Source organism: Coffea eugenioides, chromosome 2, assembly GCF_003713205.1.
Source record: "Coffea eugenioides isolate CCC68of chromosome 2, Ceug_1.0, whole genome shotgun sequence".
Taxonomy (NCBI): domain Eukaryota; kingdom Viridiplantae; phylum Streptophyta; class Magnoliopsida; order Gentianales; family Rubiaceae; genus Coffea; species Coffea eugenioides.
Window position 1 is genome coordinate 75,477,975 of NC_040036.1, and position 15,652 is coordinate 75,493,626.

The following is a 15,652-nucleotide window of genomic DNA, read 5'->3' on the forward strand; positions in this document are numbered from 1 at the left end:
CATGCATGATGATTTCCAGCAACATCATTAATAAAATTTCTATCTGTTCTTTTATTAAAAAAAAAGGGGATCCAACTATAAAGAAATATTTAACATAATTAACTTTCAATAGAGATAATGGGAGGAGCCAAACTGAAGCAGATGTTTTGATTTTGAGAACTTAAATGGATAGTATGTATTCTGCTATGCGTCCAATGTACTTTGTCTGTGTACCCAAAAATGACAAAAAAAGGGAAAAAGAAAAAGAATTGCACCACTATTTCATAAGTTAATTAAATAAAAGGACTCCTCTTTTTCTGAACAATGTTAGTAATGCAAATCGTTTAGAATTAGCAAAACATGCATTGGATTAGACTAAAGGATGTAGAATGGAGGGATTCAATCTCACTTTGAAGTTTCACAGATATTCCTGACAGTTGTTCAGTACAATATTTAATGTAACGATTATCATCATAAATACAAGTTGCCGTTTTGCCAAAATAATAATAATCATAAAAGGAGACTGATATCGGAACCAGTGAGGAAGGGGAAGAACCTAGTGCAGATACATCCTAATCCTAATGTGCTCTCTGTTCTATTTAATCAACCATTTCCTTTTGATGCTAGCATTTTGTTACTAGACTCCTTTAAAAATAACTATACATGGTTCTGTATAAGTTCTCTTACTTCTACCAAGAAAAAAAGAAAAGGGTAGAACTAAGTATTGGCTATTTATAAAGTTTCGGAACTGGAATAACACACTCTTTGAATAGCAAAATCTACTGTTGATTCTCACCCAAGGAAAAGCCTATCAAAATTTTGATCATTAGTCACCCCACGATAATAACAGCCATTCCAAAGTTTGAATCAGTTTCTCTTTGGTACCTTTAACAAAAAGTCCTTCTAGGAAGACCGTTAAAACCTAGCACTATCATGTCTCTCTGAATTAGTAATCTTCTTTTGACTCGTCCTAAAGATTTTTAGATAGGAGAGAAAGAGGAATATAAATGGTGATCTACCTAATTCTGTCGTTTTCATGCTGCCCATTACTAATCATTGATGGTAAATGGGACGAAATCAATAGTTGAAGTTGTTCCAACAAGTTAACGTCCTTTTTCATTTTGCTTCTGAAAGATAAGTGTTTACAACCTTGGTCACTGCTATGTCTTATACGTTCTTTAATGCCCTGTCAACCTCCGTATTTATCGGACTCGATTTTTATATCAGGTAATATTGCCGAATATCTATTCTATGTTATAAGCAACCAAATGATAATATATTGGCATTCATGGATAATAAAAACTAATTTATGCTCAATAATGTCTCTTGCTTTTGAAGCGTATAATGGATCTATGCTCTATAGTGGATAAGTTGGAAGTTTAGGAAAGACAAGATTCCTTCCTACTTTCAAGATCCAGCGAATTATTTGCTACGCAACAAGATTCTCTTTCCATTTTTCCAACTTTTTTGATTAGGCAATAAAAAATTTCCATGGCAGAAAAAGTAGACTTATATATGCTGTAACCCGGTGGAACTAACCAAGAAAAGATCCTCCCACAGTTGTTACGAATAAGAACAAACATGGGTTGTCACCATCTTACACAAATTCTGCTTACATTCTCAGCAGCAGCTCTCATGATCTCTCTTTCATCTGCTGTCACTCAGAACATCTTGTACACCATTTGTTCTCAAACTCAGAGTGAAGAAATCTGTGTACGAATTCTTGAGAGCGATCCCAATACAAAGTCTTCGACCCTCCCTCAGCTGTCTCTGATATCCATCAATCTGACGAGAGAACAAACCAATAAGAATTACAAGATTTTCAGAGACCTGCAAGCCAACACAACTGCTGGATCATTGAGGAGGTCTTACGGCAAGTGTTTGAGAATTTATAAGCAGATGATCGACAAAATTAATGATGCCTATCAGTTATCCCAACTGGGAAGGTACGAGGACATACATCAATTAGGACAGGCGCAAACGCTGGCCTACAACTGCGAGAATGGACTTCCTTCAAATTCAACCACAGCTGCAGATACTGAATCCATGATCTTAACTTGTGAAGCTGCAGCTAGTGTTAACTTGTATATTGCATCTTCTATTCCTGAATCTTAATGCTAATTAATTCATGTCTATATTGAGGTTTAGCTTTTCATTTCTAGTTTCATTGCACCCAAAAAAAAAAAAAAACCACTTCCTGTTTCAATGAGCTTCGACAAGCCAAAGAGGCATATATCTGCGTAAGTTCTTGATTTGCTCTTCGTCCCATAAGATTCGTGTATTGGCAAAGGCAAATTAGGCATACCCGTGTAATCTTCAATACCAACATTCAGTTAGGCAATCTCCACTTAATGGAGGTTGAGATGCTTGCTACTGCAGTATTGCCACATCACTTGGAAAGTGTCCCCACCCACCCGCCTTTCCTCCCCCAAGCAACCATCATTCTTTTTTTTTGGGTGGGGGTGTTCAAAAACAGCCATCGCTCGATAGTTACCAACAGGGCTGTTAAAAAAATCGATCAGCTCAAAAATTTAATTGAGTTTGACTCGATAAGGTCCGAACTTGACTCGTCAATTTTAGTAAACGAGTCGACTTCGAGCTAAGAATTTACTCAATTGATTAATGAGCCGAGTAAACTCGAATCGTTTGTTATTCAAGTAACTTGTTTGGACTCGATAAGGAAGGATATATATATATATATCATTTCACAAGTCAAAAGAATAGAAATTGAAAATTACATATTTTATTGATTTTATTGTAATCAATTCAAGCTCGTGCGAGCTCGGCTCTTTGTGATAAATGAGTCGAAGTCGAGCTTAAGCTCGAATCATATGTTCCAATTAGCGAACCGAGTTCGAGCACTCTTCAAGGCTCGTCCAATTAGTCGAGCACAAGTCAAAAGAATAGAAATTGAAAATTAGATGTTTTTATTGTGATCAATTCGCATGAGCTTGAGTTCGGCTCGTTGTGATAAACGAGTTGAACTCGAGCTTAAGCTCGAATCACATGTCCCAATTAGCAAGCTGAGTTCGAACACCCTTCAAGGCTCGTCCGCTTAGTTGAGTGAGCTTGAGCCAGCATGAGTTGAACTCAACAGTCAAATACTCAACTCGACTCGACTCGAATTGATTAACAACACTAGTTACCAAGTAGTCAATACGAACTCATTTTAGATATCACTTATTAGAATCATACATGTTTAGATCAAATTGGATTGGACCTTATTCTGTCACCTGTAGATTGGTAATAAAAACTAGGCTTTGTGCCCCATCTTTCGCGGGGTGTCCATTATTGATTGTATTATAGTAATGTAAGATTTATTTAATAATGTATGGATAGAGTGTTGTGTATGATAATGGAGTTGAAATAGTGGATAGAGGAGTGATATATTGGATTGATTTGTTTGTAAATAGATATCGTAAAATTGATGTGATTTGTATTGTGTTTTTTAAAATTAATATGATTTAAGCCTTTGACAGATAATATTCGTTTTAATTTTTTTATTTCGTTTAGTGATAAGTAAATTTTATTAAAATTAATGGAATATATATTGTTTTAAAGTTGATAGGACAAAGAATTAAGTGGAGAATTACACTGAGAGTATTATAATTTATTGTAGTTTGGATGTTGGTAGTCTGTTTAATTTAGACTGATGACATTTTCATAATTCAGATAATTAGAACGAGGAAGCGTGCATTGTTGTAGTCAAAAATTCTACGGAAAGGATATAAAATAATGGGAAGTTTCGTTGGAAAATAAATGGATAGTAGATTGATTTAGTTATGAATGAATGTGGTTGTAATTGATGGAAGTTATATATTTTTTAATTAATAGAATTTGAATAAGTGATTTTTATTAATTTTGAGAGATGAGCGATTTTATATTAATAGTTTATTTATAAATGGATATTATCAAAAGTAAGGTGATGTGCATCAATTTTTTTATAAGAAATAGAAGCGGTTGCATATGGAAATTATAGAGTTTAATTACAGTAATTCGCAGCAAATTGTTAAATATTTATTGTTTGATGTTTATGCGACTTATTTTATGTTACTTAATGTTGCGGTGAATTTGTATTAATATATAGATATAGGTATATAACATATTTTTTTAATATGTATACATATGTGTGTGGGTGCGTGCGTGCATGTTCAGTATTTTATTCGAGGTGATATAATGGTTTAATTCTTTTTAGTGTCTATATTTTTCTGTGGTTTTGTGTGTGTATTACATTTTTTTTTTTTATTTGTGGTTTTGTGTTTATATCAGGGAATGTTTATTAGGTAGACAACGAACGACTATTCATTTATAAATAAGCATCTAATTAATCATTACTTTGTATTTATCGCATCCAGGTTACGTTACTCAATCTTAAAACGCAACACCTTTAAAGCAATGATTCGGAGGCTTAAGAAAAATATTACCGAACACTCTAATGTTAAAGCGCAAAAGCTTTAAGCTAATAATTCAGCAATTAAAAAATATTATAGATGCAAGATTTTAAAAAAAGAGAGGGAAATTATGCTAATGCAGAGCAACACAATCGATTTGCATTCATCAAATGCACATAAAATTTCCTTCAATGTATACATTTTCCGGCCAATCTCTGTTTGGATTGTAAATTATTTGAGATATTTTTACTGTAACACTTTTTGTAATGTGATATATATGAGATAAAAAGGTATATTGAAAATTGTAATGATGATGTAAACAAATAAATTTTGATAAATAATCCGCAATCCAAACAAACCTATTTCTGTGCACACATACATAGACACATATATTTGGCAGAAAATTATATAATAAACATACAAAGGCCCACAAAGAAAGCGGTTGAAGGCAGCACCTGCAACGGTGCAAGGTACAAGAAACAAAAGGACAAATTTGACACCTAAACTGCAAAGAAACCAAGACAAAAGGCCACAATCCGAACAAGGGACAAAAGCTAAAAGGAGAAAAAAGGCAACGGCAGACAAAGCTGCTTTATGCAGTGTTTAGATGTAATGCTGAAAGACAAAAGGGCAAAATCAGCCGCAGAATCACATCGAAACCGGGACAATCAACTGTAGCTGGTCACTCGGCACTTTATGTAGTTTAGGATAGGATGCAGTAGATAAAAGAACATATACTCTTTTGAAACAGAAATAGCTTAATGAAAATGAATGGAAAGTGAGAAGATGCAAACATCCTATTTCTGCAAGACGGTTGCTGCAGAGTTAGAAATGGCATGCAACCGAGCAAGTTACCAATTCAAAGATTACAAGCTTAACCTTTTTCTTGCCCCTAACTGTCCGCTATGATAATAACTTCCCAAATCATCCAACCAAACTGGAGTGTCAACAGTAACATGAACCATGCCAGTAGGCCACAGGATTTCATCACAGCCATCACAATTCACAGAATTAACAATAGACTCTTCACAGATGACTAGAAGCTCTAATAAGAGGGGATAATATCCATCCATGCTTTCTCATAAATTAATGGAATCGAATGCATGCAAAGCTGATCAGATCGGCAGTCCGGCAGCAAATCCTCTGTCAATTTGGCACCACAAATTACTATCGAAACAGAAAAAGGGTCAAACCAGACTCTAGATATCTATCCTACACTGCCACATAAACAGGCGCTTATCTCCCCAACAGAGCAACACGATCCTTCTGCACAGCCAGAGCCAGGCTGATGTCAAAAAGTTCACACCGAATTGGCATTTCCATTTCATAGAAAGGGTTCTTCAAAACAAAATCAGTGTATAATTCATAGACGTGCTTCAAAAGAGCTTCCATGTGTAGTGTTCCAGGTTCACAGACCACAAAAAATTTTGTCCCTGCAAGCATTTACTTACACTAGTTAAGTAATTTCTAATGTGATAAAGAAAGATCAAACTGTACAAATTCAAAGAATACAATCATCCTTTGTATTAGCTTTGTTCTTAGGTGCAACGCTCAATATGATGCAAGGGTAGAACAGAGTTTATTCCACTTGGGATTAAAGCTCACTAGGAAAACAGCCAGGCCACTCAAAAGTATCTTTTTGCTTGTGCAATGCCAATGTGGAATAGCAAAATGTAAGAAAGACAGCCACATTAGAAAAATCAAACAATTACCCTGAACAGAACTTCATACCCAACATATGTATGTAATGCAATCACCTCCTTTCCATATTTATGTGATGCAATCACCTCCTTTCCGCCTTTTTATCAGCTATGTTCTTTAAGTGCAACACTCAATATGATAAAGGGTAGAACAAAACTTAGGAGTGAAGCTCACTGGGAAAACAGCCAGGCCACTGGAAGTATCATTTCCTTATGCAACGCCAACATGGAAAAGCAAAATGTAAGAAAGACAGCCACATTTTAAAAAAATAAAAAAAATTACCCGGAACAGACCTTCATACCCAACATATGTATGTAATGCAATCACCTCCTTTCCATTTATATTCTTATCCATCTTTAAATCTCTCATTTTGTAATACTAGAGCAAAACTTTAGATCTTCAAGTTGGACTTTCATCTCCAGAACAAGACTTGGAAGAGCACACAAGAATGCCTCCCCCAACCAAACACCCACCCCCACCCCCAAAAAAAAAAGAGTTGGTCAGACTTGCAATCTATCTAAAACCTGTACAGAACAACCGAATGTCACAGGAATGGCAAAAATTATTGTAGCTTGGAAAGTTGATAAAATGAGCTGTCAATAGCACAGCAGTGCTTCTGTCATGAAGATAATGTAGTCTGAAATCCACTAACAGTCATTTAGCTTAATGCAAGAAGAAGCTGGCAAGGATTGTCATACTTCTGGGTTCCTCTTCATGTGTTAACATAAGTAGGTTGGACAACTAAACATATTTCTAGTATTGGTAAATAATTACAAATATTTACATGCTATATTCTTATCCTAGACTAGAAATGTGAAAATTAAGGCTTAATTTGAACCATAAATTGCCCCAAACAATTGCGACCTCAATTGGTGAGACCCAAGTCCCAATTTGCCATCCCAGTTGGACATGTTCAAAGTGCTCTGTTCCTGAGTCTTTAGCCGATACCTTATCAAAATTTTGGGGAGCATCTACAACCTAGAATATAACTCATTTCCTTGGTTTTAGGAGTAGTTATATTTACCCACCTAACTAGAACGGAAGTTCAGGAGTCCTGTTTCTGTCAAGAAACAGTATTTAATACAATATCTTCATTATTGTAAAGAAACTCATCATATCATTATATATTTCATTGCAAGAAAAATAAGTAACTATAGTGGAAGCTGTCACGTCCAGAAACCCAGTCTCTCGGGTGAGCTATATGGCCGGCAACTTAACAGTTCCGACTTAATCAAACACAAACCAAGCATTACATGCAGCAATGTACGACTCTATGCACTAGCTCTACCCCACAAACCTGTAAACTGCTTTTACAAGCTTGAGTTCGCATGTAAGATTCAACTGCTCTGCATTAGAAAATGAAAAATTTGCAGAAAAAAATGCCCATAACAAAAATTTATATTTTTCTTTTTTGGGGCATACTAAACAATGGAAAGAGTTTCATATTTCAGCAGTGAGTGTATAGGCATGCCTGTTTAACATCCACTCAATGTTGACTAAAGTGGTACGATCTATCCAATCCAAACATCCTCTATCATCCATTCAGTATAAAATCTAAATTTCCATATTTCATGGCGTTGCCTGATCAAACGAATACAATTTTCTTAATTTGGCCCTTGATAGTTTAGGCCTCAACCATCTGGGAAAATCTATACATTCTTGTTTTTTAGGATGCAGTAGTTTCTTGTATGTATAACTCTTCAAATACTCGTCCTAACTATGACAGTTCTTAAGCTTAAGGCCAAATTCAGACCATGAAATGTCTCAAAACAATCTAGGCCCCAACCATAAAGGCCCAAATTTAAACTGTCCCTATTGATGTGTTGGCTTTCCAACAATTTCTTTCTGATATCTAAATTAAACCTTAAGCTTATAATGCATGTGACTCGTACGTTTCAAATAACTTCAATCTAAATTATGTTCCCGTGCATGTAATTCATACAATAACTACAGAAAAATTCAGAAAAGGAAGAATAGCTAGTTTGATGAGTTTACAGACAACATTACCAGACATTAAAAAAAAAAAAAAGTTTTCCCTTGACAAAGTTTAGAAGGCAAATATAATTATTTTAATCTAGATTTTGCTTAATTCTAGCCCAGGTAAAGCAAATCCGAACATGAAGACCATTCCCCCAATAATCTTGATTCAGAAATAGGAACAACTTATTCAGCAGCGTTAACCACATAGGAAAATAGAGAAACTTTTCTCATGCGAGCAAAAAAGAAAATGACAAAAAGCATGTAAGGGAAAACCTACATCGAGAAAATAGATTTTGAAGCGCAATTCAAACGAAAAGAACCCATCTACATCGAATCTTTAGTCATAAAAATTAAGCAAAAAAATGAAAACTTTAACTTAAAGGCAAAAATGTGGAGGAATAAGGAGAAAACCAGTGAGGGATTGGAAGCAGTGGAGATCGAAAGTGTCAGCTTGAAGAAGTTCAATCCCAGAGCAAGAAGGAACAGGGGAAAGCTGCTGAGAGATGGCATGCATCGAATGCCATAGACTGGCCAATCTCAAGCTGTCGTTGGTGTCCATTCGTCCTGCCGATCCATAGTCTTTGTAGAAAATTAGGCCCCCTGATTTATTGATGATGTATAGGCTGTAAATCGCTGCCATCTTCCCAATTCTATCCAATCCAAACTTCAACTGATCCTCTCAATTCTCTCTCGACTCTGAAGAAGAAAGCCACCCCAAAGACTGAAAACTTGGTACACTACAGACTACAGACTGGATTTGGTGCTACTCGTAAGGTAACCCGTAATCGAAAAGCATATGGGTTATGGGGTCGGGTCAATTTTCTAGCCCACAACCATTTACATTTTTTGGGTTGATAGGGATATAAACGAATTTATTCAAATTGAACATTCTAATGCTCAAACTTGTTTGATTATTTTAAGAAATTATAAATTTTATTTAAATCGGGTAGGTTTATTTACCAAGTCAAACTTGAACGAATTTTTTGTCGAATTTAAAAGGTATCGAACATAAAATGCTATTCTAAATGTGTTATGGCTATCTAACTAACCAAATTCCAATAAATTTTTACTGAACCAAACTCGATTCGAATATCGAATGATTCATCTTTCAATCCCCTGGATTGGTAATGCTAACTAATACACGTCTCCATAATTGTTAAAATCTCCCTTGTAATTTTTGAAATTACAGTAAATCCTTCTAAGATTTATGTCACATTGTATATATATATTATATAGTATATACTTATAATTGTGAGTTAGATTTCAAAATTACTTCTTTCAATATCATGCATCAATGTTTATCTATATTTGCTCGAATGTACTTCCTTTGTTCTTTCTTTAGACCAACAATATTTGCATTGTCTTTTTTTTTTTAAAAAAAAAAAACTTTATATTAGCACCTTCCTCTTGTTTCAATAATTCGCTTGATGACCATTGGAATATTAATCGCTATGCTTTGGATTTTCTTTTAGTAATAAAAAGAAATCTAACATAAGTACTTAGGTTAGTACATACAAATTTGAAATGAGAAACAAATTATCACTAATACAATATCTTGTGGAATGGTACACGCTTGAGTACGAAAACGACAACTTATTTTTACAAACCTATCGCAGGAACACTTGGTATAACCTTGTTTGGAAAGAAATTTTCTATCAAAAAATCTTTATATTTTTCGTGAACATATTTTTCAATTATTTTTTACCTTATATATATCAAATCGTTATAAAAACTTATAATACATTTTTTACAAAAACTCCAAAAAATTGCAATTCAAATACGGTTGCCTTTGAATCGATGGGAGACAATCACAAATGGAATGAATATAAATAACATGGCACTCAAGTTTAGTTAGCTAATAAAACTAAATCTTTAACTCCAAGTATTAACTTCATTATACTCCGCATCAAAACTTCAAAAATCACCCAATACTAGCACATCTTATTCCTATTGTAAACGTACTCAATATAAGTTGTAATACTGCTCTAAAAATATTACCTATTTTTTGTTTTGAATACATCTTATACCTACTAATAATGTATTACAAAGTTCCTATGCTATGATCCAGAAACTAATAACAGCAACAACACCAGCAGACATAACAAATCAAAAGGCAAAATAACACAGAAAAGGTTAAAGCTTTACAGTAGCAACCAAAATTCCTTAATTCTTTTGTCCTAAAAGATACCAATCAACACACAATCAAATTAAGGGGTACCGTTTCTAATCACGAAAAAGGTAATTCCAAGCCTTAACTCACAAAGCTCAGAAACTCGTATATAAGCCATTGCCAAAATCACACCGACTCATAAATTAAACAGATCGAAAACAAATATTTTCCATTTTCCCCAATTTTTTTCATTTCTTCTTTCTTTAATGCAGCACGGCACAGATGAAATCAAGAAGAAACTTTTTCTTTCATCTTTATCTTTCTTCTAAATCAAGACATGGGATCAAATCAAAATTCAACAACGAAGAAACAAAATAATGAAATAAAAGAACTAAGATCTAAAGCAAGAGATCAGATCTAATCAAAGTCAGATCTACAACTACATAAGATGACACATAACACGATTGACACATAAAAAGTAGTAGAAAGATCACACAGATGCACGAACACAGGAAATGAATAAGAGAAAGATTGATGAATAGCTAAAGATCTTACAATCGAGTAGAAAGTTGTGGAGCGAGAGAGACTCTAGAGAGAGCAGAGCTGCAGAGGGCGATGTGTTATGGACCAGAAACCAGAGAAGCCAGAGCTTTTGCAGGAATCAGAAGGAACAAATTCAAGCAAGAGACTAATTATCAATGAATCAATGAAACAGTAAATGTATGAATCTGATCCTTCCTTAATTGAATCTTGGAAAATAAATTACAAGAACAGAAATGATGATTCTAGCTAAGAAGGGGTAAGAATCGAAGGAAAAATTGGGAGGGAAACTGAGGATTGCTCCTCAAGCAAATTCTGATGAATCTGGACAAATGAATTCAAAAACTGCCTCTCCTTGAGCAGAGAAGCCTGCTTATAAAGCTAACTAATCCTAACAGATTACTAACTAGGCCAATAAAAGCAATACACGTGTCTAATCGCATCTGCAAGTTGCATCTACAAGTTGCCGCGCCTGAGGTTCTGTTAGAACAACTGAAACCCAGGAAAGGCGTGATCCGTTGGTCATGCTTTTGACAACCTCTTTATCCAATGTCCACGTCTTCGGTTTCTTAGCATCCACGCCTTCATGTTCTTGCTTCCTAGTTTCTGCTTACTCAGGCTTTTTTGTAGTTGTTTTGCCTAGTGATCGCGCCTTTCTACTCTTGACATTCACGCCTTCTTGGTTCCTGCTTCCTAAGTCTTGCTTTCATCTTTAGTTAGTTTGTCTACTCCATTACAATACCTCCCACTCGCAGCAAACCTTGTCCTCAAGGTTGGAATTGAGGGAATTTCTCCCTAATCTTCACAGCATCCTCCCAGGTTGTGTCTGCTGGTTCAGTTCCCCACCATTGGATTAACCATTGTGCTACAACAGCGTTCCCCCTCTTGATAATTCTCCTGCCCAGTAAGGTCTCTGGTTCCACTCTAATGAGCCCTCTTTCATCCGTGTCTGGCAGTTGTAGGATAGCGGTAGTCTTATCTCCTAGTTTCCTCTTTAGCAAGGACACATGAAAGACAGGGTGTATCCTGGATGTAGAAGGCAGCTTAAGCTTGTAAGCGACCTTTCCAATCTTTTCTTCTATGAGGTAGGGGCCAAAGTACTTGGCAGATAACTTGGTATTGTTCTTGACCATCACAGTGGATTGTCTGTAAGGCTGTAGTCTTAAGTACACCCAATCACCTACTTGGAATTCCCTCTCACTCCTGTGTTCATCAGCATATCTTTTCATCCTTTCTTGAGCAGTCTTCAGGTTATGCTGCAATAGCTCATCCATCTGTCTCCTGTCCCTTATATAGTCGCCCACTGTGGCTACCTTGGTTTGTTCATAGGGGCCAAGGGCTAGCTGTGAAGGCTTGGATCCATACAAAGCTTCAAAGGGGGTCATCTGTATAGCAGTGTGGTGGGTAGTGTTGTACCACCACTCGGCCAAGGAAAGCCATGTGTTCCATCTCTTAGGTTCCAGGTGTGTCATACACCTGAGATACATTTCTAGTACTTGATTGACTCTCTCTGTTTGGCCATCTGTTTGAGGGTGGTAGGCTGTACTCAGGTTTAATCCCACCCCCAGCAGTGTGAACAGCTCTGTCCAGAACTGGCTGATGAAGATCTTGTCTCTGTCTGAGATCATGCTCTGAGGGATGCCATGTAGCTCACAGACATGGTCCAGAAAAATCCTAGCTACCTTTGTGGCCTCAAAGGGGTGAGCCAAACTTATGAAGTGTGCATACTTAGTAAACCTGTCTACTACAACCAGGACAGTATCCTTCCCTTCAGATTTAGGTAACCCTTTTATGAAATCCATGGTAACATGACTCCAAGAATGTTGTGGAGTAGGGAGTGGTTGAAGTAGGCCTGGGTAGGCCACACGTTCATCTTTACATTTCCTGCAGGTATCACATTGCAATATTGCTGTCTTGATCTCTTTGAACATACTTGGCCAATAGAATAACTGTTTAGCTCTCATCCAGCTGGCCTGTATGCCTAAATGTCCACCTAGCTGTGAGTCATGAAGGGCAGTGATGAGTGTCTTCCTTATTTCTCCCCCCTTCCCAACCACAACTCTCCCTTTATACCTCAGAATTTCGTTCTGATAGCTATAATCTGAAGCCTGTCCTGGAAATGCTAAGATTCCCCTGATAAGGTCCTGAGCCCAGACATCTCCCAGATAGCTTTCCATCATCTCTTTCATCCATTCAGGTATAACTGTGGTGGTTATTGCACACTTGGCTTCCTCTTTTCCTATTTTGGAGAGGGCATCAGCTACCACATTCTCCTTTCCTTTCTTGTAGCATATCTCATAGCTTAGCCCCATCAGTTTAGTTAGCCACTTCTGTTGGAGGGGGGGTGATGATCCTCTGTTCCAGCAGGTATTTTAGACTTTGGTGGTCAGTGTTGATGATAAAATGGTGACCCTCCAGGTAATGCCTCCACTTAGTGACTGCTGTGACTAAGGCCAGTAGTTTTTTTTCATAAATTGACAGTCCCAAATTCTTCTGCCCCAAGCTTTGACTAAGAAAAGCCAACGGTCTCCTGTTCTGCATTAGTACAGCTCCTATTCCCCCATAACAGGCATCAGTTTCTACTATAAAAGGTTGAGTGAAGTATGGAAGAGCTAGTACAAGGGTGCTGCACATAGCTAATTTGAGCTTCTGAAAAGCATCCTCAGCCTCCTCTCCCCAGTGGAAGCCATCCTTCTTGAGGAGGGTGGTTAGGGGTTTGGCAATAGCACCATATCTCTTGACAAATTTTCTGTAGTAACCTGTCAGTCCTAAGAATCCCTTTAGCTGTTTGGTGTTCCCTGATCTTGGCCACTGCATCATGTTGTCAATCTTCTTGGGGTCAACTCTCACTCCATCTGCTGAAATGATATGGCCTAGATATTCTACCTGCTTCTGAGCAAAGGAGCACTTGCTCTCCTTAGCATAGAGTTGGTGTTGCCTTAGAATTTCTAAGACTTCAGTAACATGCTGGACATGTTCCTCCAGTGTAGGGCTGTAGATTAGTATATCATCAAAAAATACTAATACATGCTTCCTGAGTTGCTTCTGGAATACCTGGTTCATCAATCCTTGAAAAGTTGCAAGTGCATTGGTCAGTCCAAATGGCATGACCTTGAATTCGTATAGTCCTTGGTGTGTTCTGAAAGTTGTTTTAGGGATATCTTCTTCCCTTACCCTTATCTGGAAGTACCTTGCTCTGAGGTCAATTTTGGTGAAATATTTGGAACCATGCAATTCATCCAACAGTTCATCAATAAGGGGCATAAGGAACTTGTTTTTTACTGTCAGGTCATTTAACTGTCTGTAGTCCACACAAAACCTCCATGATCCATCCTTCTTCTTGACCAGCAGCACAGGTGAGGCAAAAGGGCTGCTACTGAGCTGGATGATCCCAGAGTGTAGCATCTCCTACACTAGTTTCTCAATCTCTGTCTTTTGAATATAGGAACACCTGTATGGCCTAATTTGGAATGGCTTTGCTCCCTCCTTGAGAGTGATGCAGTGATCCTGGCTTCTTGCAGCGGGTAATCCCTGTGGTTCCTGGAATATATCTGCAAAGTCCTGCAGTAGCTTCTCCATAATTGGTGGAGTTGGCTCCTGGACTGGTTCCCTGTCCTCCACTGCATTTACCTGTGCCAGAATTTCATACGTTTGCTTCCTGGTCCACTTATGCAGTCTACTCCCTCTTATAAGCTTTAATTGTATGGTATTGTCCTCTCCCTTTAGCTCTACCTATTGTTTCCCTTTTCTGAACTTCATACTTAGTCTTCTAAAGTCAAATTCCATTGGACTGTTCCTGGCTAACCAATCTACTCCTAGTATCATGTCACACCCTCCCAGCCTCAGTGTATTGAACTGATGTAGGAATTCATATCCCTGCATCCTCCATGCTACAGGCTTGGCAATGTTTCTGGACTGCAGTTTCTCCCCGTTTGCCACTCTAACTGACAGAGTCTCCCTCTTTGTTACCAGTTTCAAGCTTCTAGCCAATTGTTCATCAATAAAATAATGTGTACTACCACTGTCAACTAGTGCAATAATGGCCCTTCCCTGAATCATCCCCTTAATCCTGATGGTCTTGTGTTCATTCCCCCCAGCCAAGGCATGGATAGATACTTCCATGAGTTAATTCTCTAACTCTCCTCCAATACAGTCGCAGAATATATCAGCCTCATCATTCTTCTCCCCCTCTCCCACAGTTCCTGGCATCTCCTCCTCTTCCATAATCAACAGGTTTAAATGAGATTATTTACATACATGTCCTAATGTATATGGTTCAGCACATTTGAAGCAAAGTCCCTTTTCCCTCCTATGGTTGAGTTCTGCTGGGGTGAGTTTTTTGAACTGGCTCTGAGTATTGGGGTGGTTATTGTAGGCTTTGGGGATCTGTTTGTCAGGTAATTTGGGGTAGCTTGGAGTTTTGTCAGGAAGTTTGGGATAGTTTGGGATTTTAAGCAGAGGTTTCTGGTAACTGGGGCTATAGGAGGGAGCCTTGTGGATTTTCTGCAAGGCTCTTAGGTTCCTCTCCTGCAGTTTGGCAGCTTCCACAACATCCGCCAGTGTTTTATGTTTGGCTAGTTTTACCATAGTTACTATTTCTTCTTTTAATCCACTTAGAAAGCATGTTTTGTAATAGCAATCTTGCTGATGAGGGAGGGAAGGCATTACCAGGGCTTTGAGCATTTCGAATTTCTCCAAGTAGTCAGCTACTGAACCTGTTTGCATCAATTTGTTGAACTCTTTTATGGCTTCCTCAGGGGAGCCATCTCCAAACCTTTCACATAGCTCATTGCAGAGTTCTTCCCATGAAATATCCTCCCTTCCATTGAATACACCATGAAACCAGATATCTGCCTTATCCCTGAAATAGAGTTCTGCAACTTCAGACTTCATTTCCTCCTCTACTCCATTGATTTTGAAGTACTTGTTGGCCTTCCTGATCCATTCCCTG

The 15,652-nt window shown here is 37.4% G+C and overlaps 2 protein-coding genes across 2 annotated transcripts; one reads left to right on the top strand and one right to left on the bottom strand.

The window, feature by feature from the left end:
* The first annotated feature begins 1,560 nt into the window (after positions 1 to 1,560).
* On the top strand, positions 1,561 to 2,094 carry LOC113760279. The gene has a single exon (XM_027302832.1). It carries the CDS (start codon positions 1,561 to 1,563, stop codon positions 2,092 to 2,094), a length of 534 nt encoding a protein of 177 aa, XP_027158633.1.
* A 2,856-nt stretch (positions 2,095 to 4,950) lies between these two features.
* On the bottom strand, positions 4,951 to 10,749 carry LOC113763704 (trafficking protein particle complex subunit 4). Its single transcript, XM_027307605.1, has 3 exons — positions 10,717 to 10,749; positions 8,463 to 8,747; positions 4,951 to 5,803 (listed from the first exon to the last, which is right to left on the bottom strand). Exons 2-3 carry the CDS (start codon positions 8,689 to 8,691, stop codon positions 5,607 to 5,609), a joined length of 426 nt encoding a protein of 141 aa, XP_027163406.1. The 5' UTR covers positions 8,692 to 8,747; positions 10,717 to 10,749; the 3' UTR covers positions 4,951 to 5,606.
* Between the last annotated feature and the right edge of the window lie 4,903 nt (positions 10,750 to 15,652).

Excerpts from the sequence above, each read along its gene's own strand:
- LOC113760279 (XM_027302832.1), top strand. The coding sequence starts at position 1,561 with ATGGGTTGTCACCATCTTACACAAATTCTGCTTACATTCTCAGCAGCA.
- LOC113763704 (XM_027307605.1), bottom strand. The coding sequence starts at position 8,691 with ATGGCAGCGATTTACAGCCTATACATCATCAATAAATCAGGGGGCCTA. Across the intron at positions 5,804-8,462 it reads CTGCTTCCAATCCCTCACTG|GGACAAAATTTTTTGTGGTC; the intron begins GTTTTCTCCTTA and ends AAATGCTTGCAG.